Source organism: Myodes glareolus, chromosome 5 (genome assembly GCF_982192425.1).
Source record: "Myodes glareolus chromosome 5, mMyoGla1.1, whole genome shotgun sequence".
Lineage (NCBI taxonomy): Eukaryota > Metazoa > Chordata > Mammalia > Rodentia > Cricetidae > Myodes > Myodes glareolus.
Genome location: NC_142030.1, coordinates 10,333,524 through 10,359,823, shown reverse-complemented (window position 1 = coordinate 10,359,823; position 26,300 = coordinate 10,333,524). Strand labels below are relative to the sequence as shown.

General features: G+C 43.6%; 1 protein-coding gene across 2 annotated transcripts in view; it reads right to left on the bottom strand.

The window, feature by feature from the left end:
• Positions 1-24,518, bottom strand: part of Mark1 (microtubule affinity regulating kinase 1) — a 102,452-nt gene extending 77,934 nt beyond the window's left edge. For both annotated transcript variants that reach the window (XM_087906051.1, XM_087906052.1), the window contains exon 1: positions 24,100-24,518. In XM_087906051.1, coding sequence (XP_087762177.1) covers positions 24,100-24,150 — 51 coding nt within the window. In that variant the 5' untranslated portion in view covers positions 24,151-24,518. The remainder of the gene's footprint in view (positions 1-24,099) is intronic.
• Between the last annotated feature and the right edge of the window lie 1,782 nt (positions 24,519-26,300).

Here is a 26,300-nt window from a genome sequence, read left to right as displayed (position 1 = left end):
GGGTGCAGTTGGGACTGAATGGGTTCTGCAGCATGGAATGTGCTAATAACGCAGACACTGGAAAAGTACATCAGTGATTCTTGCTGTGTGTAGAATATAAAGATCAGTCTGAATTTCTTGTTTGTTTTTAAAGTTTCATGTGTATGTGAGTTTTGCCTGTACTCACGTCTGTGCATCGCAAGTGTGTCTGCCTGGTGCCAGAAGTGGGTGTCAGATCTCCCAGGACTGGATTATAGATGGTTGTTATCAACTATGTGGGTACGGGGAACAAACCTGGGTCCCCTGGAAAAACAGGCAGTGCTATTCACTGCTGAGTCCTCTCCGGCCCCAGTCTGATATGTTTTCAGGAGGAGGAGTAATACTATGTTCAGATGCATTTCATTTGCACAAAATATTCTGAACACTGTATAATGTTACAGAGAATAAATTGCTATGTGATTTAGGGAGGGGTAAGATGGGGCTTCTCTGTGTAACAGACACTTGGTTGCCCTAGAACTTGCTCTGTAGACAAGGCTGACCTCGAACTCATAGAAACCCATCTGCCTCGGCCTCCCACCACACCTGGTCTAAACATGCTTTCTAAACAATAAAGATGTACGATATAACTTTGAGTATGAGTAGGGAAATAAAAACATAGCCACAGTCAAACAACTCTTGAATTTGAATTACTTCCAAATCCTTCAAATAAGGGGAATCCAAGAAGGCCACTGCTACACACACCAAGACATGAACTCGCTTTCCATGGAAAGAAGGGCAACAATTTAGTGGGAGAATTGTGCATATGGAAACAGTGGGAAATGCAAATGGTCTCCAAATTAACAACTCCTGGAGAACCTAAACTGCACTGTATTCTCCCAGTTGGATTGGAAGTTTCTGGACGTCAGATGCTTGGAAGGATCATAGCCAGGTCTAGGTCACAGTGATCAGCTGGCTACTTCTCCAGTTCTTGACTACATAGACTCAGAGTCTGCCAGACCCAAATAACCATTGTCTAGCTTATGAATTAAGGGTTGTTATACTTGGAAAGAACAGGTAGAAGCGACCAGAACAAGTGTAGTTCTCAAACAGGAAAGCTAAACAAACACTGCTCTGTAGGCAGGGTTGTAGATTAGTGTTACCATAAAGAATTTACATTTGGAGATTATCTCAGTGGAAAAATAATTCTCTAGCAAGCTCAAGGTCCTGGGTGCAGTCCTCAGCATTGGGGGTGGAGGCTGGGGGTATAGAAAAATAGCAAATCCACCCCATCTCCATCCAGTCTCCTATCTGGCCTGTGTAGAAGAAAGATGAATCTGAGATAATATGTTAACAAAACTTAAGCTGTTGTTAATTCTGCTCACAGCTGCTTTTCTGTGTGTGGTTTTCCTCCTGGATCAAATCAGCACCCCTGGTACTCTGCATGCAACAGCTGACCTATGCCTGCTTCCTCCTCTGGGCGTGTTTGTAAGGAATATGTGAAGCTCTCTCAGTGCCTCTCTCACACTATTGCACACCTCCAGCCTTTATGCCACCACCATCAAGTCCAGGGTCACTCAACCTCAGCACTGCAGAAGGGTCAAAGCAGATTAATCTTACAGGAAAAGCCTGTGCCTTTCAGGATAGGATGTTGTTCAGGACACCAGGCTTCTACCCACTAGATGCCAGTAGTTCCCCACTCCTACCTGTAATAACCAAAAATGTCTCCAAACATTAGCAAATATTCCTTCAACCTAGATCCACTGATTCCTTTTCAGAAGACATCCCCCCAGGCCATTAGCCAGGCCAGTATGCTGACTGGGTCTGGGAAACACAACACAGTTCTAGATACACTGGTAAGAAACATCCCCCCATAGAAACCCAGGAGCATGACTTCAGGAAAACCCTAGAGTCTGGCAGTCGGCACATGTAGATCATTCTGCACAGGATAAAGAATGAAGCTCTGTACATGCACTTGGGCTGTCTGCCCCCAGCAGACATCATACGTGCTGTGCTAAGACGATGCACAGGAAACCTGAAGCCTGCCAGTCTCGAAAGGAGGCCAGAACGGTAGCACTCTGTGACAGGTCTGGGCAGTCATGAACACACTCTGGTTCTGGACTTGAAGGCTGGATGGGGCTTCAAGCAAATTCTGGTAACAGACTGAGGCCTCTGGAAGCCTTTGCCAGCTCCTTCAGGGGATGAGCGCACAGACCTGCAGGCTTTTAGAGCAAAGGTCCACTGTCTTTTGTTCTCTGATGGCAAGCAAGCACTGAGGTCTGGGCCATAACCCTTCCAACGCAATCCCAAATGCTACAATCCAGAATGTTGGAATCCTAAAAGATCAATATTCCTAAAGTCTAAACTCTCAAAATATCAAAATCCTAGAAATATAATTCTGGAAAAAAGCAATTTTTTTTCTTTAAAAGACATTTATTTATAATAAAAGGTGATTTATCTGAGAAACAATTTATCTTTTTTAAAAGACCACACTGGGCTGGGGAGAGAGCTCAGTGCCTCAAGTGTTAGCAGTCAAGTGCTGAGGCCTTGAGTTCGGATCCCCAGTCAAGCACCTGGAATTCGGGCACTGGGAAGTGCAGACAGGCAGATCCCAAGGGCTGGCTGGCCAGTCACTCTAACTCATCAGTGAGAAACCCTATCTCAAAAGATACAGTGGGAAACAACAGAGGAGGAGCGCAGCTTCAACTTCCAACCTCCACATGCATACTCATGCAAGCACATGGAAACCAGTGAGTGCACACGTGTGCAAGAACACACACAGCGTACATAAGCCACTCTGCACAATCAAAAGGCAATGTTAGCATACCTATTTTTGAGTGTATAAGCCCTCTAGTACAGTAGTGGCAGGTACATGAGTGTAATAGCTGTGAGTAGCTAAATCTGATTCATAGATTAGTGTGCAAACATATCATACCACTGGTAATTGTGTGGACCAATTTTATAACTACGTCTATTTGAAACACTGTGACAAACAGACTGTATTGCTGAGATCCAATAAAACCTGCAATGGGCCCAAGGCATCTAAATCTCAAGATATTTCTCTCACACAAAAGCAGATGTACAAAAAGGACACCTTTCATCTGCTAAGGAAGTTTCCGAGCTTTTAGTACCCACAACACTTGCGCACAAAGTCAACATTCTGAAAATGAACTTGCAAAATGTTAAATTCTCAAAAGAAAAGTATTAGAAAAAAGACAAATTAGAATTCTACAAATAACTCCACAAGATTTATACGTCCAGTACTGGCAATGATGTGAAGATAAAACACACAGTACTGCAAACTGTAAAAACACTGTGCCAACACTTAAAGACAGTGGAGCAAAAGCTACTGTGAGAAAGTCAAAGCCAAAGAAACCCTGACACACAGAGCATGTGACAACTGACTACTGTGTAGATGACAACCAAGCAGCAGCCGATGCACACCATCATCAATTGTACCTTGAAGTTCTGCATTTGATGGACAGCAGCTCCTTGTAGGATCTTGCCCTTCCGACATGGCACAGATCGTCTGAAATAGTTTTGTAATTCTATATATGATCGTCTCAGCACTGGTAACAAAACAGCCTACCTTCTACATCACACTTGTAGCTTGAACACTGGAGAACATACTCCACCTGGACCCAGTTGGGTACAGACCACAAATTTAGTGGAAACAATATTGGTAACCAAAAAGTAATGCTGTGTGTATTCTTATCCCACCTGCCTGAAATTATTTTCTAATCAGTAAAAAGCTGTGGTAGACTCTTCAAGGTAGATTTAAATCATTATGAGCTCTTGCTCTTGCAGGCATATAAACTGAGCCAGGTTCATTTTGCCCACAACACTGTGCCTTTCTTGCATATACTAAAATCAAAACCTCTTCTCTAGAAGTTTTGTTTCTACTCGTTTTGTTGATAGCATTCCACAATAGGAAATACAGTTTTAGGATTTCAGCTTTTATATTTTCAGCATTCAGCATTTTAATCTTCAAGGACCATACTTTGGGGGTTTTATAGACTGTAGAGATGTCATTATCTAGATGATGGCATTCTGGAATGTGTCTTTTGGTATTACAATGGGCAGTTCCTGGTTTGCTACTAGGGAGCAGTTGAGACTGATCAGCTGACCACAGACCACCTAGGTATGATTCACTGTAGGCTTCCCATTGAGCCCCTGGGCTCATCTGACTATCCAGACAAACAGCTGGGCATCTACAGCAATGTTTCATGCCAAATGGAGATGGTATGTATTAGGGGTTGAGCAGGTTCTGAAGGCACAAGATGCCCTGACTTCCTGCTGTTTTATAGTGTTCTTTATTGGGTCAAAATCCACACCTATAGCTCCACAGGGAAGTTCTCTATGACCAAGAGATAACATAAGAAACTCAAGCCCAGTTTCTAGTCGGTTTCACGCACTATAACGATACCTCCCTTCAAAAATACAGGTGGGGGACTGCAGCTACATACTAAGGAGGAATCACAGAGGGAAAATTGCCAGTGGGCGCTACACTTGCTTGTTGTTTGTTCTACAAAGAAAAAAAATGTGAAGTACAAATCCATAGGAATTCAAATACTGTTTCTAATGGCTTTGTTGAACAACCTCAGACTTAGAAGTAAAATGATTTTAAATTTTTGAAAAGCAAGTAATCAAATAAGTGTCCCTGAATGAGCACAGCATGTGGACATGATTGGGTCCCATCTGCATTGGTCTTCAAAAACACACACAAAAACTTCACAGCCAGTGCGTTAGTCACCCTCTTTCCCTAGCCACCCATTCCTGATCAGCGGTTCGTAAACAAAGTAGCCCAGTTAACAGAGATGGAGGTTGTGAGGGCCTAGCAACACAGATGAACATGCACCAAAGCTGATCTGTCGACTGCAGAGAACAATACTGGGCTCCCCATCCAGCCCCATACATGGGCTGGGGCTGGGGACATAGAGTTAGTTGGTTACATGTTAGCACACTACTTATGATCGGGCTGCGACAGACTTTATCTGTTCTCATCATTCTCAAGGAATAGACATTTTCTACTGATAAGGACTTGTCTTCTCTTTCCACGGTATTATTACAAATCCTCGGCTGGAAGACATATAAAGTAAGTTTTCACTACTACAGCCTGCTGTTAAGCATAAAAAGTGTTTTGCAGCAGATGAAGCATGAAAATGAGCTCATGTTTGGAGAATCACCAGTCTCACTGCATTCCCCAACTTGTAACTCTGATGCAGGCGGCTTGATAGAATACTGGAATGGCCTCCTGAATGAATATTCTGCTACAACGCCAGCTTGGTGACAAAACCTTGCAGAGCTGCAATAACATCTCCAGGATGAAAATGTACTCCAAATCTGTAACTCAAACAGGATGTCGTGTATGCTGTAGCCAGCATCCACAGGCAAGAACTAAGGCATAGTATCAGGGCTGCTCCTGTAAAGACTGCCCTCACAGATCACTGCAGCTATGGGTTGTTACGGCTGGGACAGGGAGGGAAGCTTCTATCAGGGGTCATAGAAATGGTCCATTGACCTAAGGCTGAGCTTTCTGTGAAGGGAATTCATAGGCCAAGAAGGTTATCATACTAGCTGGAGTGACTGTTCCTGACTGTCAAGGGGAAACTGAGCTGCTATTATGGAAGGCCTGTGAGGTGGAGTACATCCAACATGAAGGAGCTTCTCCAGGGCCCTCTTCCTGCTCTCAAGTCCTGAGCAAGTGAATGGAAAATGATATCAAGCCAAGCCAAGCAAGACTTCTGATGGCAGCAGCCCCCTGAGGAATGGGTTTGCTCACTTTCCCAGGTATGCAGCTTTAACCAGCTGACTACCTACTGAGGCCAAAGGAAATACAGACTTAGGAGAAGGGTTTTCAGATCTATCCATGACCACATGACTGAAAAAGAAACAAGGACTCTAAGATTTAGAGTATTTCTTCCTCATTCTTCTGTGAATGTATCTGGATATATATTAGCTAATTCTTTTCTTCTTTTTTCTAAATTCTCCTTCTCATTTCCTATCACTCAAATTAAAGTGTTAACAACAGTACAAAAAAGACAGAGTGACTGAAGAGCAAACCAAACATCACCCGAAGACTGGTGAAGGATTTCTTATCACTCTTTGAGGGAAGAATTAGAATATCATTTGTTATTTAGGAAGCAGCATCACGGCAGGCAAAAGGATAATCTTGCTGTTGTCTTTATTTGCAAGTTAAAGCTGGTTTAGAGAAATGTAGAGACATTCCATACTTTCAAAGGATGGCCAAATGGATAAGGGAGAGGCTGTTGTGGTTTCCAGTGTGTTGGCAGAGCAAAGCTAGAACTCTGTTTCCTAGAATTCCCTCTTCCCTGGGTCCTGGGTTAGAATTGGCCACAGGAGAGACTTGCACAAGATTTGGAAGGGAGAAATGAAAATAGTGGCATCTGCCTATGCTGAAGGTCACTGCAGAGGCAGACACAGCTGATGTGCAGGCTTGTCAGAAGCACGGAGCAGTGACCAAGGTCGCACGGCGGCCCAGCTCCTTCTCATCGTTTGTCTCAGTGTTAGGGTACAGAAAGCAATGGGCAGACCTGGGCTGCACTGTGTCCCTGCAGAGCCCCATCTGTACTAATTGCTCCTCACATTGTTCATCTTCCCTTTCTGACTCCTGGCCCTGTGGGCTTTAGCCACCTAATTCCTGACTGGGAAGCGGCAACTATACAGAGAATGCTTAATCAACTGCCATAGTCATGTATGCACAGTCCCACAGCAGAAACTTACTTTATATTGCTCGTAGGACCCCCACTTCCCTAAATTCTAAATTAATATATGTTAAACTTCCATGTGCTTACTTTGAGGAGGTAGCCAAACATGGGAGGTAACTATACTTTTGAGACAGAGTCTTTCTACATAGCCCTGGCTATCCTGGAACTCACTATGTCGATCAGGTAGGGTTATACTTCTAATTTAAGTCACTATTATGCTATTATATAAGCTTAACTAAGATGAGATAAATCTTTCCTACTTAAAAAATTCTTCAAGCATTATTTTTAGAAAATAGAGGAGAAATATCTTGCCTTAAGAAGAAGCAAGACACACACGAAATATAAACAGTTTCTTAAAACAGCCCCCAATAGCTCACCAAGCTATTACCAATAATTCCTAAGGGGTAAAAATGTAAACACGATGACTCAGAACGCGTAGCAGGAGAAGAACATCAGTGTCTAGTACACATGTGACACCCTGAAAACTAACTTTAGCCTGTAAATTCCCTGTCTTTCTTTATATCCAGGTCCAGGGAGATCAATGAAGTCCCAAGAGAGACTCTACAAGCATGTTTAAAGCAGTAATCAATACAAACACATTTGCACACAGCCCCAAGAACATGATCTGGATGAAGAACACGTAGAGAATGACAAGTGTGGAGAAAGCACGGATTTGGGGGCAGAGGGAAGGTATTCTGACCAGTAACTGAATTTCTGCACCTTGGCTCTGGTCCTTTGGTTCCTGGACTGAGTATTTACTATTGAAAAGTATGTTATATGGACCTCTTGAACCGCATCCAGGTAGATGTGCCTTGTCCTCAGAGAAAGAAATGTATGCCCAAAGTAACACTCCTTAGAACTGGGTCAGATGGCAATAGACAGAAGTGTGGGCTTTTAAATGTCACATGATACCACAGAAACACACATTCTCACCCACGACGTCCTTGTCACTTGACAACTCTCCCCCTCTGTACAGAGCTTGAATTCCCTGCTCCATCCACCTGCAGGCAGCTGAACTTCCACTTTGGCTCTCTTATATTCAAACTGAAGCAGCAGCAAACCAGAAAGTTACAGTTCACACTATAAATTTAATGCTTTTTTTGGTATAAAAAGTAATATTAACTCAAGATGCATGCAAAACAGGAATTGAAAAAATTGAAGATCATGTATAATCTAGTAACCCGGAGAGAGGACAGTGAAATCCTGAAACAGCCACACTTTCCAGCCTTTCTCTCAGGGTGGTAACTCTAACACAATCGGCAGCAGCTAACGGCTTGTAGGGTTTCTATAAGGTGCCAAGCGCTGTCCAAAGAACAGTGTATGTGCTCAGTCGTCACAGTTCACAATACTCCAGGAGGCAGGCCCTCTGATTCCCCGTAAGCCTGTGGCAAAAAAAAGGAAGAAGAGGAGGAGGAGGAGGAGGAGGAGGAGGAGGAGGAGGAGGAGGAGGAGGAGGAGGAGAAGGAGGAGAAGGAGAAGGAGAAGGAGAAGGAGAAGAAGAAGAAGAAGAAGAAGAAGAAGAAGAAGAAGAAGAAGAAGAAGAAGAAGAAGAAGAAGAAGAAGAAAGTACTTCACCATGTTACAGCTCACAAAAGGCAGAGCTGGGAACCAGCTTTTACAGACCAAATACCAAAACATGTTAGCCCTGGTCCTTGTCACACAACAGCCTACAGGCAGACACCAGGAAACAAAAGGAATATAAGGTGAGTTTTCATGTTAGAGGCTCTCCTCTCCCAGCTACTCCCTTCTCACCAATCATTCCTCTGGGAGACTCTTCTCTCTCAGTTATTCCCCTCTCACCAATCATTACTCTGGGAGGCCTTCACTCACCACAGCCTGCCAGGAGACAGTGATGTTTATACAACTGAGTCTCCAGAGAATAAATGAACACATCTGCCTAAGTTAATTCTAAAAATATGGTGTAAAATTCCTTTGCAAACTTCCTAGTGCTTTTATTCCCACAAGCACCAAAGTGTTACAGTAGATTCATGTCAGAAACTGCAAGGTGTTTTTTCTTTAAATTATTACATCTGATTAACACTACAGCAATCAAAACTTGATTTTCTGACCTTTAATTCAGTTACATTAAGTAAATCTAGGAAATCCAGTTATTCCCTAAGTTACAAGTTATGTCAACTTAAATATGAACATCATTTTTAATTACCTGGAATTTTAGTTGGTGATTTTAACTACATACAAGAACACAGTGGGTGAGGTCTCTATCCAGCATGCCTTGGAAGTTCACAAAACATGACCGGCACCACTTGAAGAGTAAGGCTTGTGTCTAGGGCTGTGAAGATGGCTCAGCAAGTGAAGGCACCTACCTCCTGCCAAACCTGATAACCTGAGTGTAACCCAGGACCCAATGGTGGGAAGGCCCAACGCCCACACTGTCCTCTGACCTCCATATACGTGCTGCAGCATGAGCAGTGCTGCAATGCCCCCTTGTATTACAATTTTTTAAAAAAATTATCTATCCAACACGACCTCAGATTTTTAAATCCTTTGTTATTTCTAGAAAATAGTTATATATTAACTGTGCGCATTTCCAGCACAGCTGTGCTGTACACAGCATACATGCATGTATGAAAAGGAGAAGGTTTCTCCCGGTGTATGCTGGGATCTATAAGATAGCAAGGGCAGTTCTGCAAACTGTGGTCAACACTACTTGATGGATGTGGCAATCCTGACATCTTGACCTCAAACAGTACAGCAATATATGTGGAACAGGCTTATAAAAATTACAGTTTGGTTTGAAAGTCTGTCACAGATTACATCCACGGCAGAATCAGCAAGGTAAGTAACCTCCCCAATCTCTCTCTCTCTCTTTTCTTTTCTTTTTTTCTCCTCTTGGAGAGGAGGGTAGGTGGGAAGGTGAAGCAGCTTCCTGTATTCCTGACATTCCTTCTTGGGATGTATTTTGGGCACTGGTAGTTCAGAACCTATTAGAAGGCTCTGGTGTAGCTCAGTAGAGAGGAGTACTGATGCCGTCTGAGGCCCTGGGTTCCATCGCCAACACAGATTCTTCAGTTTAAACAAGTGGCCACTAGTACACACGCTTCTTCCTCATTTGTGATGTTCAAGCAGTCCAGTTGGACCAACGGCATGTATTAGGGCTGCTATTCAGTTGTGTGGCGTTTCTGTGAAGCGTGCAAGATAGCTCCTAAGTATGTTCCAAAATGAGGGGCCAGCAGAAGCCTAAAGAGGAAAGGGCAAGTGACTTACTGGATTTAGACTAGCCGGCAGTTCATTTGCAGCTTCTGATTTCTTTCTCTAGACTCGGTTACAAACAGATTGGGAAACTCTCCTTGAAAGCAATGATGTTGCTCTTTGAGTGCCTGAAGGTAGGAGATGGTGCTATAATCACAAATCCAACTCAGGAAAAAAAAAAAAAGCAGTAGGCAAATAATCTTCCTCTGTAGGTTGACTGTACTCAACACTGGCTAAAACCAGAAAGACTGACAATGTGTCCCCAACTTCTGCACATGTGAACCCTTCTCCTCGTTCCTCTGCATCAGTTTCCCTTCGCCCTTAAGCCCAGAGAAACTGACTTCTGGGCACTAAGTAACTGACGGTTGCTATGGGTGTCTCTAACCTCACTCCTAATACACAGCATCACAGTGACACCGATTTGGAATTTCAGTATGAAATGGGAATCTTCTCTTAACTGATGGCAAAGAAAAGCTTGTTCTATTTTGATGTTTCTCAAAACAGATTTCCCCAGGGAAAAGCACACCAATCGCTTATCCAATATCAAATGGCCAACCCTGAAAACACACATTTATACAGGCCATATTTAGGAATATATATGTATACACATATATGCATATAATAACAATTTATAAAAAAGAGTCCATGAATTTGAAAGAGAGCAACAAGGGGCATATGGGAGGACAGGGAAGGGAAAATGGTGTAATTTTATTATAATAATAAATAATTTTTTAAAAAGAAAAAAAGAAACAGCAAGGAAGACTTTACTCAAAGATTAATGTAATACTGAAATAGGGAAGAGAGGCCATGCTCAGCAGGAGCGTGAGGGGTGAGGGGATGGAAGCTGACGAAGAGGAGACAGCACTAATCCATCAGATACTGAGCACAGGGTCTCACTAATGTCCTAGTGAGACCCTTGGCTGGGACTGGTCAGCAGGTAGAGGGCAGACACAGAAGGCCTAGCTGAGACAGCTTGGAGAGGACCAACTACAGTGCCCACGGTTCTGTCACGGACACTGGCACTTCCCCAAGTCTGCTTCTTAGTATGTCAGACTTCCTAGTATGTCAAGGGTGTCTGTAACCAGGATAGTAAAAGCTCTCCATGGATCATGACAAAGCAGTCTGCTGGGCTGGAGTGTTTGTAAAGCTCAGAGGCTACAAGTCTGTAAGCCTAATCAAGCTAACCTTCAATTTGACCCTGGACTAGCTCTTGCTAAGGGGCCCTCTACTCTCCCCCTAGTCCTCTCCCTCTCTGAGGACATAGGGCTCTGCATCCCACCTGCCCAGTCCCCTGCTTCCCACCAGTGTGACCTCCACAGAGAGCAGCTTGGCAAGAGAGGCCAGCGCATCCCAGCAGCCTTTGTTTCCTATTCCCAGTCGGACGACAGGGCACTGTAACTTTCTACTGCACCTGTTTGCCTCTGGGTCCTGCTCCCTTTGGGCCCAGTCCCTCCAGAGCTCGGTTCAGGTTTCATTGCTTTTGTCTCCCAACTGCTTTCAATTATGAGGCACATAGAAAAGGAAAGAACAGAAAACCTCTTTCAGGCAGTGAAAGCTGTACCTCTGACCCCAGGAAGAAGACAGCTATGCTAACCCTGTCACCGTACCCCTTAGCAGCAGGTCATGAAGATTCTGGACAGTGCCTAGGCTTGTTTACTCCTTAAACCAATTGATAAGATGATTGGAACGGTATCAGTCAAAACCAAGGGCACTGTGTGGCCTCTCCTATTGTCTGGCGGGGAGGGGGTTCTGTTTTTCTCTTTCCCTGGCACGTCCAGTCTCATAATGGCTCAGCACTTAAAGCCGGGAAACGGGAGGGAAGAACATGGCTTCTTCCTTAACCGCTGCGATCTCAGAGCTTCAGGTGCCTCATGCATCTCCCGTGTTACCTCCACACAGACAATCCTGGGGTTTTCTATTGCTGAAGAAAGGACAGAGCCATCATTTTTGCCACTCTACTTTCTGAAGCCACTAACCATAAGCCTCTGCGGAAAAGAGGCACGTGTGTGTCCACCATCGTCACTTGAATCAGTGCTGTTCAGCAGACTCCTGCAGCAGGAGGTTTGGGGGAAAGTATTCCCGGGCCTTCATCTACAAAGCTGAGAACACATGATGGTGCTGAGAGATTAGGAAATGTGATCTGGGAAAAATCTGCCCCTTATAATCTCATTATATTGACAATAAACGAAAGTAGACTTTGGTTCATTAAGCCATTAGTAGAAGAATATAGGAAACACTGATTGGGGAAATATACAGAAGCAACACTGGTGTACAGCCCCACTTTAATTACAAAGAAAGAGTTTTGACCACAGACAAGTCTAGACCAAGGCTAAACTCTGCTAACGGTCACAGCATCACTTCGAAACAGAGCCCAAGGACCTAATCTAACAACGAGTTACAAACTACATATGAAGGACTTACAGTTATGCCCACAGAAAACAGGAATAAAATGAAGAGGAAAACTCGGGATGTACTGATCTAACAGCACAAGCCTTTCTGCGGTTAGCCAACAACTGGTGACAGCACACAGTGAAGACGGCTCTCAGCGTGAAATCCAGGCGCAGTCACACGATACGGAAACCGAAGGACAGAGAGCTGTAAGCACATCTTACAGTGAAACCTGATTTCACAGACGTGTGTTTAATTAACATTAATTTCATTATGCTATTCAGACTTTAATCCATTTATGAATCTGTGAAAATGTCTAAGAATGTTCTACTAGCAAACTTCTACCCTCCTTGACGACAAGTGGTGATTTCTGAAATTCAGTCATTTAAAACCTACAACAAATGGTTTTCAAAAATCAATTACGATTTTGGAACTGACACACCACTCCCTCTAAGGTCTGAGGAGGATAGGGGAAGGAGAAACAAAGAATTTAAGAAGCAGAAGATAGGGAGAAGGGCTGTGAAATGCCACGTTCTAGACACAGCTATTGCAATCCCCTCAACTGTTACCTGTGCTGAGCCTATACAAGGCTGACCCTCTCAACAGTCAGTTATGGGGAGAGGATGGGCTCGCCGGGCCCCACCTTTCTCTGCTGAACTACTGGCAGACTCTGGAGGAGGGGAAAGTCACTGTCTTCAGTTGTCTATCCATCCACAGATGAGCCCATAAGCGCTGATGGATACGCAGTCCTCAATGAGCTGCCACACAAAAGGACATAAATATGGGCAAAGGTTCTATAAGGAGAAGGGGAGTTGAGCAGGGGGAGGCAGACTAGAGAGGGCAAAAAGGGAGAGCAATGGGAATGCATTATATGCATGCATGAGATTGTCAAAGAGCAATTTTAATTAATTTAAAACTTTGAAATGAAAGACTTGAAAACAAAAACTGTAGACATTTTTAAGTGTGCATGTAGAAGAGTCTCACAAATGACCCATTTTTAGGTTCACAAAATTACAAGAAGCTTTTCCAAAAACTTCATTTCAGGCTCCTTTCTCAGTAGAAGAGGCAAGACACTGTGATGGCTCCTGGGGGAACAGGAAACACATTCTTTTAATGCATTGTGAAACCGGAAGAAAGAGAAACATCCAAAGGCAAAACAAAAACAAACAAACATTTAAAAAAGAAAGAAAGACAGACAAACCAGTAGAAAGTGACCACAAAAGACAGAATTGCCCTGTGGTCAAATTCTAAGTCTTGGACACACTGCAAGGTTAAGAGCTAAAGCCACAGAATTCTAATTTCCTGACTGCCAAGAGTGTCCCAGGTCAACAGGGTCCCACGGGAGCAAAAACTGCCCCTCTCTGTAGTAAGTCATTCTCGAACCCCAAGTTTCATACAGATAAAATTAGGTAAACAGAAATTTGCTATCAAAAATAAAGAAGGAAAAACAACAACAACAAACCAGAAACAAAAACACCACATGACAGATATTCATGGGTACAAACATTCTGTCATCTGATGCTCTTGGGTGTTTAAGAACATGTTTAAGAAAATGAAATCACAAAAGTTTAACAAGGACTAGAAGACTATTTCAAAGACAGAGATGCTGCGAAGAAAATCTTAGACCTTTCCAAATTACAAACAGAACCAATGAAATTAAAGTTAGACAGACATGGCAGGGGAAGACTGGGCTGGAGGTTAACCCTCCAACAAGGGGACTGCCTACGGCCTGGGCTTAGAGGCTAACAGTGGCACACTATAAATGTCACTGTGAAAACTAAAGAAACACACAGGAAGAGAGTATCAGAGAGCAAGACAGCCAAACAGGCCTGACAGAATACTTAAAACAGTACTAGTCTTTATTACATTATGCAAAGGATCACTTTCATAAAAGAAAAAAATCCAGCTAGATGCTGTCGATATGAGCCCTGCTTTATATTTAAGGACACATGTAGGTCGAAAGCCAAAGGATAGAAAAAGATACTCCACTTAAACAGTAACTGAAAGAGAGTAGGGATGGCCATATAAATAAATAGAATAAAATAGAATTTAAGAAATTGCCATAAAAGACAAAGAAGGACATCACATGATGACAGAACAATCAAATAAAGAAGATATAACAATCATAAAAAGATATGTGCCAACATCAGAAGACCAAAATGTGTAAAACAAACATTGGCAGAGCCAGAGGCAAAAACAAACAGCAACACAGTAATGGATTCCAATATTCTACATGCAGTAATGGATACAACATCCAGACAGAAGATCAATAAAAAAATGAGGCCTTGAACAACAAAACAGACAAAATGGACACACCTAAAGCAGTCCACACTGACATGGTGGGACACATCTATAATCCTAACACTTGGGAGGCAAAGCTAGAGGCTTTCAAGTTTGAGAGCAGCCTGGGCTACTTGGTGAGACAGTTTCAAAAAACCAATAAGAAAAAGGGGAAAACATTCCACATACCCAAGAGTAGCACAGTATACATTGTTTTCAAGTATACACAACATTCTCCATGATAAGTAACATTACACACACACAAATAAAATAAAAAACAAAGCACGAATTTAAAGTTGATATCATACCATTTATTTTTTCAATTCTAATGGTGTAAAACTAGATATAAAAGACAGAAGAACTGAAAAATAGACAAATTTGTTGAAATTAAATATATTCCTCTGGAGAATCCTAATAGACCTACAAATACTCTATTCAGAGGCCACAGAAAACCCAAGCAGGTCCGTGACTAGCAAAGAGTGGATCAGCGATCAGAAAGCTAATAGTAAAGAAAGGCTGAGAGCAGATGGCTTCACTGATGAAGTCAGCAAACATTTAAAGAACTGACACCTTCACTGATGAAGTCAGCAAACATTTAAAGAACTGACACCCATCTTTCCAAGCTCTCCCAAAAACTGAGGAAAAAATACTATCTACTCATTTATGAATCCGCCATTACGCTGACACCAAAGACTAAGAAAACATTATAAGGAAAGAAAGCCGTGGGCCAACATGACTACTGACCATAAACAGGCTCAAAAGTTCTCAAGCAGCAAAAATGAGCAAACACAATCAACAGCATGTTAAAAGAAGCATATGTCATAGTGACACCTGAAACACAAAGAGGGTTCAATATACAAAATCAATGTGATATACATCTTATCAACACAAGGAAAATTAAAATTCTATAACAATTTCCATACGATACAGATTTTAAATGTAGGCATTTACGTTAGGCAAGATCCAGTGCAATACTCAACAAACGGGATGAAAGGCAATAAAGATCACACATGAAAAGCGCACGGCTCACATAACACTTAGTGGAAGGACAGAACAATTTTCTTCTAAGATCAGAAACAATGGCAAATGACCATCCTCACCACTTCTACTCAACCTACTTCCGGAACTTAGCCCAAACAATTCAATAAGAAATAGAAAAGGTATTCAAATTAGGAAGGAAGGAGTAAAAATATCCGTTTGTAGATGAGACAGTTTTATAAGTAACCCCCACATACATCCCACCATAACCTGTTAAATATAATATACAAATCCAAAAACCTTTCGGGATCCAAAATAAATAAACACACACACACACACACACACACACACGCATGCAGTTAGATGTGTGTCTATCACTAATAAGGAACTATCTGGAAAAAGAAAATACCAAAAAAGAATAAAATATTTTGGAATAAATTTAATCAAAGAAGCAAAATATTATTGAAAGAAATTAAAGACGAAAAATGGAAAGAGAGCCCATGTTCATAGATTAGAAAAATGAATACTGTCAGAATGTCCACACTACCTAAACCAATCTATAGATTCATTATAATCCCTATCAAAATTCAATTGCAAGTTTCTGGAGAAATAGAAAAACATCTGTGGTAATTGGCCCCCATAATCTCATAGGGAGCTGCACTGTTAGGAGGTGTGACCTTACTGGAGAAAGTATGGTCTTACTGGAGGAAGTGTGTCACTGTGGAGGCCAGCTTTGAGGTCTCATCTCTGTTAAAGCCCCACCCAGTGAGACTGCTGCCTGCGACTTAAGACATAAGGACCATGTCTGCCTGATGGTTATGGACTAAACCCCTGAAAATGGGAGCCACCCCAATGAAATGTTCTTCTTTTCTAAGAGTTGCTGTGGTCATGGTGCCTTTTCACAGCAACAGGAACTAAGACACCATCCTAGGAGTCATAAAGAAACACAAAGGACTCTAAATATCCCAAACAATCAACGACAAAGGAATGAAATTGGACCCTCAACCTATAAAATACATAAAATAGGCTCAAAACAGATTAAGGATTTAACTGTAATGCTTGAGCTATAGAAGAGATAAAAGAAAATGTCATAAAAAAAAGCTTCGTAATGTAAGTCTTAGGTGAGGAAGACTGGAGCAAAGACTACAGGGAAAATGGAGGGGAGAGGCCCCACAGAGAGGGAGAAAATATCTGCAAGCCGTGCATTCATGTGGAGCTACTATCCAAAATATACAAGGAACCCCTTACACTTCAGTAGCAAATAGGTTAAATAACCTAATTTTAGAATAAGCACAGGACTTGACTAGACATTTCCCAAAGGCAGCAAACAAACGACCAACAGGTGTAAGAAAACAGGCTCAATGTTGCTGACCATGAAGGAACCGCCAGAGACACAACAAAGTATGGTGCGGGATAATTATCTGTATTCTGTCAATCATGTATTTTAATAAAACGCTGATTGGCCGGCAGGAAGTATAGGTGGGTGAACCAGACTGGAAGTAGAGGTGTAGCAAAGAGAACGGGAGTATTCTAGGAAGCAGGAAGCTCCCTCTCCAGTTCTGCCCAGACCACCGGAGAGGAAAGATGTAAGCTGACCCGCTGGAAAAGGTACTGAGCCATGCGGTTAACGCAGATAAGGATAATGGGGTAACATAAGTTACAAGGACTAATAAGTAGCCTGACCTAATGGGCCAATCAGCTTTATAACTTATAGAGATCTCTGTGTGATTGATTTTCTCTGGGACTTGCTGGTTGTGGGGTACCGGGCGGGAACAGATACCCCAACAAACGGCCCTCATGTTACAAAAGTACCACTTGTTAGGGTGTCTGCTATCAAGCAGGGTTTTGCTTTGTCTATGGTTCTGAGAACTGAACCCAGGGCCCTGCACATGTTAAGCAAGTGCACTGAGCAGCCTCACTATCCAGGACTGTTATGGTCAAAACTGAAATAGCAAGAGTTGCCAGAATTTTGAGTTGAAGTAGAGAAACCAGAACTTATGCACTATTGTTGAAGATGTAAAAAGTAGGAGTGTCTATGAAAAACAATGTGGAAATTCCTTGGCAAATTAAGACTATAACAACATGTAACCAATCAACTCCACTTCTTGGTAATTATGCAAAAGAACTGAAATCAGGATCTTCAAGAGATATTTTCATTCCAATGTTTCTTGAAATATTTACCCTAGAAGTAGAAACAAACTAAATATCCATTCACCGAAGACTGTACTATATGTTCACTACAGAATATTATTCATTCATAAAAAGAAAAACATTTTGTCATAAACACACATGAACCTTATGGACACTATGGAAAATGAAACAGATCAATCACAAAAAGATAAATACTACGTGACTCCATTTTTACGAGTAAAGTAATGAAAATCATCAAAGCAATGTTGGTGTTTGCCAGGGGCTGGAGGAAAGAGAGAGAGAGAATCACGGTCCAGGAGGTGCAAAATTTCAGCCCTGCAACACAAAATTACTAGATATTTGGCTAACTCACTGTTTACAAGTAGTAAGAACTATACTCCATACCTAAAGACTCACAAAAGCAGGTCTCTCCCGTCAAAGATGTTTTAAACACAGTTAAAATAAACATCAACAGACGGGTTGGGAGACACCGAAACACAATTGAAAACAGACATATCTAAACACTGCACGGAGTAAATGACTACAGATTGCACTACAGATTGTACTAGAAAGAAGTGATGAGACAGGAAAAAAGCATGAATCAGGGTTAAGACAGAAGAGGACAGAATGAAAGTTCAGCAGAGCTAACAGAGTATCAGAGATGAAAGAGGGAACAGAGCTAAGCCAAGGCACAAAGCAACCATGGTGGACACATTTCTAAACTGATGAAAGTCAAAAATCTACAGAAGGCAGAGGTTCGAACTAGTAGAAAAAAATGAAGATGGTAAGCCATCTGGGAAACCAATCTGAGTATAAAGAAGGAAGACACGGGGTGAGGGGAAGAAAGACAGTGATGAGAAAAAAATTATAGTTGAGAGGCACCCAGAAATTATGACAATATGCAAACAGGATGAAAACAAACCTACATCTAAACACACTACAGCAAAACCCCAACATCAAAAACAGAGAACCCTAACGAGACAGACGCCAATAGACATGCCAAAGGGAAGAAGAGAAATCTCACAGGACCCTAACCCTAAACAAAGGTCGAAGGCAACTAGGGAACACCGGGAGAGAGGGGAAGTAGTCTTCCCCAGGGAAGAGTCCCCCAATTGGCAGTCAGTAGTAAAAGGCCAGAACAGAAATCAGACACATACAAGTAACACAAAATGGACCGAACATGTTGTATTTATATTTGGGCACACTCACATACACATACATGCATACATACACGTGTATGTAAGTGTAAGTAACAATACGCACATGTATATATATTTCTATAACACAAAAGACACCATGAATTTGAGGGGGAGTTCGAGGAAGGAAAGGGAAGAGGAGATATGATCTAATTATATGTTAATTAAAAGAAGAAAGAAAGCAATTGGAGAGATGGCTCAGTGGTTAAGAATATTGACTGCTCTTCCAAATGATCCAGGTTCAATTCCCGGCATTCATATGACAGTTCACAACTGTCTATAACTCCAGTTCCAGGGGATCTGATGCTTTCAGACAGACAGACAAGGCAGAACATCAACACAAATCAAATAAAAATAAATAAAGATTAAAAAAAGAAAAGAAGACAGCTTGTCAGTTATGAGACAACTTCTAGAATGTAAAGAATAGACAATGGGAAATATTTTCTGACCCCTTAAAAGAAATTAAACCAATAATCCAGAGATATAGACTAAGAAAAGCTGTTTTTCAATTTTAAAAAGGCAAACTATTTTCAGATTTTAAAAAATAATTTACAACCTGAGCATAGTGGCACACGCCTTTAATACCAGCACTAGGGAGACAGAGGCAGGAATTCGAGACCACTTTGGTCTACATAGTGAGTCCTAAGACAGCTAGGGCTACATAGTGAGACCTTGTCTTGATCAGACAAACAAAATTAAAAATGGCTACCATTAACCAAAACAACTTTTTTTTTCTCCTTTGAGACAGGGTTTTACTCTATAGCCCGGGTTGATCTCAAACTTGGGATCCTCCTGCCTCAGCCTACTGAGTGCTGAGTTTACAAGCATATGCCACCATGCCCAGGTTCACCAAAAGAACTTTCAAATGTTCATCAGGAAAAGGAAAACGAGCTCCAGAGGAAAGCCTCAGATAGACACAAGTAATGAGGATTGTTATCTGAAAAAAAAAAAAGCAAAATAGCTAATTGTGCACATTGTAGGCTTCCAGGAAACAAAGAAGGCTAACGAGATGGCTAGGCTTGCCACCAATATGACAATGTAAGCCTGGCAACTCATACAGTGGAAGGAGAGAAGCAATTCCTCAAAGTTATCCTCTGACCTCCATCCTCCATCCTCATGCAATGGTACCCACCTACAAACACTCCAAAAAAAAAAAAAAAAAAAAAAAAAGAGGCAACAAAATAAGGAGATTGAATAATAGCATCAAGATCGAGAAAAAGACAGTCTTTCCTTCCCCAGTGAACTGTCTGGACGCCCACTCTGGAGAACGAACCTGGACTTCGTACAGTTCACCAGTGGGAGCTACAAAAGCAAGCAAGCATGGCTGCATTGATCTCAGGAGTCCTGCCGAATGCTGTGCCAAGCCACAAAGGATTTATAAGTGTGTAACAAGGGGGACAGGGCAGGACACTGCAGGTGATAAGTAGTAAAGGACCAGAAGTCGCTAAGAAAAGCACATCCTGTTCTTCCTCCCGTATGGGACATGTGTGCTCTTTTTAAATCTCTAAGCCAAAACTAAACAAGCCACCTCCCAGTAGCAATAGCCAGAGCCAAGCAACAGTTTAAGAGGTCAGAGATCTATCATGACCTTGGGCAGGTCACTTGCCTCTCTGAAGGTCTTGGGCGGTGTATTGTAATGTCTACCCTTCGTTTTGATGATAAACGAACTGATTCAAAAGGGAATGTTACAGCACTGATTTCGTACACACATTAGTCACTGAGCCAGGCAAGGACAGCACAGAGGAGACAAGCCAGGCAGCAAGTGCACTGCGACAGGACAGGTCTGGGACTCATGCAGAGAGCCCCGAGCAGAGCCAAGGGTGCTGTAAATGTGCACAATCCACTTGTCTTTCCATCCAGGCACAACCATGGCCCCTGACCAACCTGCTGCTGGCCACCGTAGTTACCGAAACAGCCAGTTACAGTTGCCACATGAATTTCCAGGCATCAAAAGATACACCAGGGGAAAAAAAGGTTTATTCATGGCTTTTAAACTTATCCAAACTTATAATTTTAAGACATTCCAAGAAATAATCACATTGGCGCTCTTCACACTGATATCTAATAAGGAACACAGCACTGTTTTCAGCACAGAACATCAGCCAGGGCATTGCTGACCCACCAACATGAATGTCATCAGAGGTTCTCCAGAACACTTAGAAATTTGTTTCATTGAAGAGAGAAACATATTTATTAACATATTTTAATATAGTTCCTAAATCCACACTGGAGTTATGCAAGAATGACCTGACAGTAAAAAAAAAAAAAAAGAAGAAAAGATAAACAAGTTTTTCAAACATGTTTCCATTTTTCTAGACTTGTTCTTTACAAGCTAAAATCAAACACATTTTGCAGAGATCCTATACTTTGTAACACGTCTTTCCTGCTTCACTACAGACTGTTTACTGCCTTAAAAGCCACTCACTGTTTCCTGTGGTATTTAGCCAGGAGAGGCCCACAGCAAGGCGCACACAAACTGTCATCTAAGAAGACCGCTAGAAGTTCACATGAATATTCCCCAAGAATAATTCTTTCTCTGCTGCACACGGTAGGAAGCTAGACAGCAGGGTCACACACTCCCTCTTGGAATTTTAAATCTTGACTATGCATCCATGACATTGGAAAAGATTAAATAGTATATATACCCAAAGACACAAAATACGTCATATGCATGCTAGCTATAGATATGTATGTATGTATATATATACATACACATGCTTAAGAAATGTTTGTTATCTGCAATAGTGATTTTTAAAAAATTATTGTATTTTTTATTTTAATTTCTAAGGGCAATAGTGTCTTGGCTACTGTCTTTAATATTCCAAAGACCTAGAAGGCATTAATAATTCATGCAAATAAACATTTTTATAGATTTTTTAAAAATATATCATATATGGATATACTTAAGAGTATGCATGAGTACAAGCGAACGTATATTTTGGTCACCATGCTGACATTAATACACGCACTGACAAGCAAGTTTTTCACTGTATTCCACTGATGGGAGGGAAGGAACATGGATAGTGCCATTTATGATTTCAGTGGTCATTTAACAGCCTCCAGCGGTGACCTCTTTGATAAACACCTAGAACACTTACAAGCCAATTTAGCCCTGGCTACACACAGTCTTCTACTGTACACTGTTTGGGATTGCATTTATCTCTTCTGTCAGCTCTTAGTGGGGAGAGGCCTTGCCTTGAGCCCTTCTGCATTCCCTTTCAGCTCCAAACAGAGTTAAGTGCACACTCACTGATTAATTAACAGCCACAGCAGAGTAGATATTTTCCACGGCAATCAAGAGATAATTAGGATGTAAATAAAGTAAGCTACACAGAGAGACGGGTATGTACCAGAGTGGAAACAAGATTTGCGGGGCCTCCGAGAAAATAGGTTCAGGAACAAAGCAGGTGAGTTTACAGGGCACAGCCATGCACAGAAGGCGCCACACAATTCACGCTATCACCACTTAGCTCTGGAGTGCCCTCGCTGCTCTTTTGTTCTTACATGGGAAGCCGTGTGGAGTACGACTCCTTGCTTCATGCTTCTATAATGCCATCTCATGTCTGGATAAAGAACACTACCCTACAAGCCTAAAACGAGGTGTAGCAGTCAAAAGCCCAAGACCAAACCAAACGACGTGCTTTTCACTGCAGCTTAACACCCAGAGAATTCTGTCCATAAAAACAAAGGTCATCGTCTGACTTCTCGTCCTCACTCTTGGATGACAGGACTTTTTAAAAAAAAAAAAATTAATTCTTTGGCTTTCAAAATCGATTCCACCTAATTCTTTACCTTTTTTCTTCAACCTCCTTTAACCTCCCAATGAAAATTATGCAATTTAATTTCTAAAGCAACCGCTCTGATGCAAATTAAGCTATAATGTATGGTGGTGACAGCCTTGGTGTCTTTATCGCTTTAAATGTATGGCACAGGAGAGGACAAAGCACACCCAACGTTTTCCTAGCTCTTCTCACAATGAATGCTCCTCGTAGAATTAACTCTTTTCCCTTCAGATAATTAGATTAATTCCTGTGATCCTCGACTCTCCATTAAGCGTGTTTATGTCTCATCCAGCACTTCAGAAAGTAGGCTTGTTCTCTCCTCCCCTACCTTTTGTCTCAGAACACCAAAGCACTTCAGGATTTTTAGTTTGCCACCCCTATGAAGTCACTGGTACATTAGGCACTGGAGGACTGATGAGGTGAGCAGACATCCAGACAACTCTGGTCAGCCAACCAAAACCTAGAACCCCCTGGCGCCTTAAAACTTGTTGGGCAATCAGACCAGACCCTCTGGAGCCTCGGGGGTTCCCTTCACATGTCGTGGGGACTTTAAAACCCTGACAGAAAGACACCTTTCCTGCAAAGCAACTTGCACACTCGTGAGCACAGACCATCATACTTTTCAGAAGGTGAAAACGCCTTGTTCTCTGAGTTTTTAAGAGTTCAAATACCAAGAGCATCTCAATCTTGATTTAAAAAAAAAAATTAAAAAACAACAACAAGAAGCTCCTAAGGGCAATTTGATCAGACACGAGGAAATCCTCCCTTCAAAGAAAGGCATCTGGTGACACTCCAAGGGAGAGGTACTTAAAACCTGTCCCTGACTCATCAACAGTGGATTGAGGAAAAGAAGCCAGTTGGCTTCCTGGGGCTTTAAAACATTTTCTCTCTCACCCTGGGGCTAGAGAAGCTCAAAGTGAAATTCTTCCACTCCTCACTACTGGGAGTATTACAGTGATAGAAAGACACACACACACACACACACACACACACCCTCTACTTCATTGCCTTCATTATCCCTAAGGTGTCCAATGCCCCCCCCCCCATGTGGACCTGATTTTCCAAAAAGCAAAGTCATGGGGCAGTGCTGGGGGTGGGGTGGGTTGTATGTTTGTTTGCAAAGGACTCAAAAGATCCAGAAAAAGCCAAGGGCTGGAAGATCCCAGGACAGCCACGGTCTAAGAGGTCCGGCTGGCTCGTGGGCTGTCGCCAAGCATCCATTCACTCGGGTGTGGGGGAGTACAGAAGGCTGGGGTCGTCACGAATCCATCCTGTCTGCCCACCCTCTGCCCTTCCATCATCTCCCCCTTCCCTCCGGCAGGACCACCTCAGAGCAAAGGGCGGCCCCGGCCTCCCGGTGGTGGGGATGGATGGGAAGGACGGGGTAGGGGTCAGGCCGGGCTCGTCCAGGTGGCTGCGCTGGAGGTTCGGAGTGGGGTGGGGGGAACTCACGTTCTCTGTGTCCCGCTCGTTCACCGTGGGCAATGGCGTCCGCGCCGACATCTTGCGCGGGCGGCGGGGTCGAGCCGGGGGTCCGGCGGGTGGCGGGCCGCGGAGGGCTTCGGCGAGGGCGGGCTGGCGGGCGCGCGCGAGAGAGCGAGGGAACGAGCGAGCGAACGAGCGAGCGAGAGAGCGAGCAGGCCTCACCGGGGAGCGCGCGGCTCCCGCAGGCCGCGGAGCGGGAAGGCGGGCGAGGACGCGGGGGGCCGGGCTGCGGGGACGCCAGGCGGGCGGGCGGGCGGACGGGCGGACCGGAGAGCGGGCGGGCGCCCGGGAGCAGCCTCAGTGCGGAGCCGGCGCCGGGCGAGCGCGGCCCTGACAGCGCCACCCGCGCGCCGCCTCAGGTGAGCGCCGCCGCCGCCGCCGCCGCCGCATCCGCGCCGTCCCCGCCGAGCTCAGCCGGAGCCCTCGGCGGCCCGAGCCGGTGCGCGCGGAGCGGCGGGCGCGGCACGCAGCGCCCCCGAGGCTCTTGGCCGCCGCCGCCGGGTGGGCGGGCGCCAGCCGAGGGGCCTCTCCATTCATTCCCTCATTAGGGATGCGGGGCCGCCTCCGCCCGCCCGGGCCGGATTTCATTAGGGACTCCTCGCCCCACCCGCTGGTCTGCCTGTCCCCTCAGAACCTCCGGAGTCTCGCGATTTGATTTTGATTCTTGTGTGGCTTTGAAAGCAGCACGGGGGGCACGGTGTGTGGAATCGACTGAGTCAGAATCCCCTCCCCCCACACACACACCCTTTTTATGCATTTTGTTTGTGTCACTGGAGAGAGTCTTGGGTACCAGCCTTAAACTCTCTGCTCCTTTCATGCCTAGCGTCCCTGGAGACTTCTCTCAGTCCCCTTCTGCCCTGAGCTGGTGTGTTCAGGGTCAGAACTGGACAAAAGGCACAACAGACCCCCGTAAGGAGCTGGCCCAGAAAGCGCTGGGGAAGAGGGCTCCCCGCACCCCACAGCATCCCCGGAGTGGGTGAGACTTGGGAATCACGATGTCTACACTGGCTCATCGTCACTTCCTGGGATACAAGGAAGTGTCACTTAGGCCAGTTTATTGGGGAGAGTAGAAGGCTGTCTCTGACTGTGGCCTGGAACTCTTCCTTCTAGATGGCTTTCTTGCCCGTCCATCCACCTGCCTCTTTTTAGGTCCTGTGCACATCGAGTGTCTTGTACTTTGTCCCGACGCAATGTGTCCTTATTCTGATGTTTTTGCACACTTGGCCTCTAAGATAAAAACAAACATACAAACCTTGCCATCTTCCTATTCCTTTTCTTTCCAATGTCTTTTCTTTTCCCCCCCTTAGTTCCTTTGTGGATGGGCAGGAAGACACAGGAGAGACAGGACAAGATTGATGGATTTTGTTGAACAGCTTTCTTCAACCTCGAATGGGAATCGTGGGGTGATGGGAAATTCTTCTTTCTTGAATGCATCCGTTTGAAGGAAGAATTCCTGCACCAGATGGTTTTTATCCTGACTCATTAAAAGTTGTTTCTGAAAACTTAACACTTGACCCTTAAAACATGGGCCAGAAGAACCTAAAAATAGCAAACACATATCTCAAGGGAATATATATATATACATATATATATATATATCAGTGTAGTCACTGGTAGAACACCAGCTGTGTATTTATTTCTCTAGCTTCCTATGTTGTAAACATTTCTCAGTGCCACAAAGCAAATGCAAATCACAAGCCCTCTTTGGTGGTCTCGATTGCTCAAATAGCACTCAGACTTGCAACAGCCTGGATCATGGTGTGTCCCTGGAAATGCCGCACTTTGAAAATCTGGGTTCACCAAGATGTACCGAGGTGTGAGTTTGTACTTTCTGATCGGCTGAAGGCCACTCACACAGCAGCCCCACTGGACACGGCTAACACAGAAGTCCCTTGTGTTCCGACTCTCTCTGAGAAGATGCTCTGCCCCACAGGGATGGGCATCAGTCACTTCTTCCATCGGGCGCTTGGGTTTCGCTGGTTGGATGGAATGCACACGCTGCCTGTGTCCTCAGTCTTGTGGTGGCCCCCACAGGCACATGTGTTTCCCTTTTACAGACTTCCACTGAATTGGCTTATTCGTGATCATTGCCACATCAGGTTAGTGAGACCCAGAGTGAGATAACCGGGAAGTACAGGAAGGTTCAATCTTGCACCCATCACAAGACC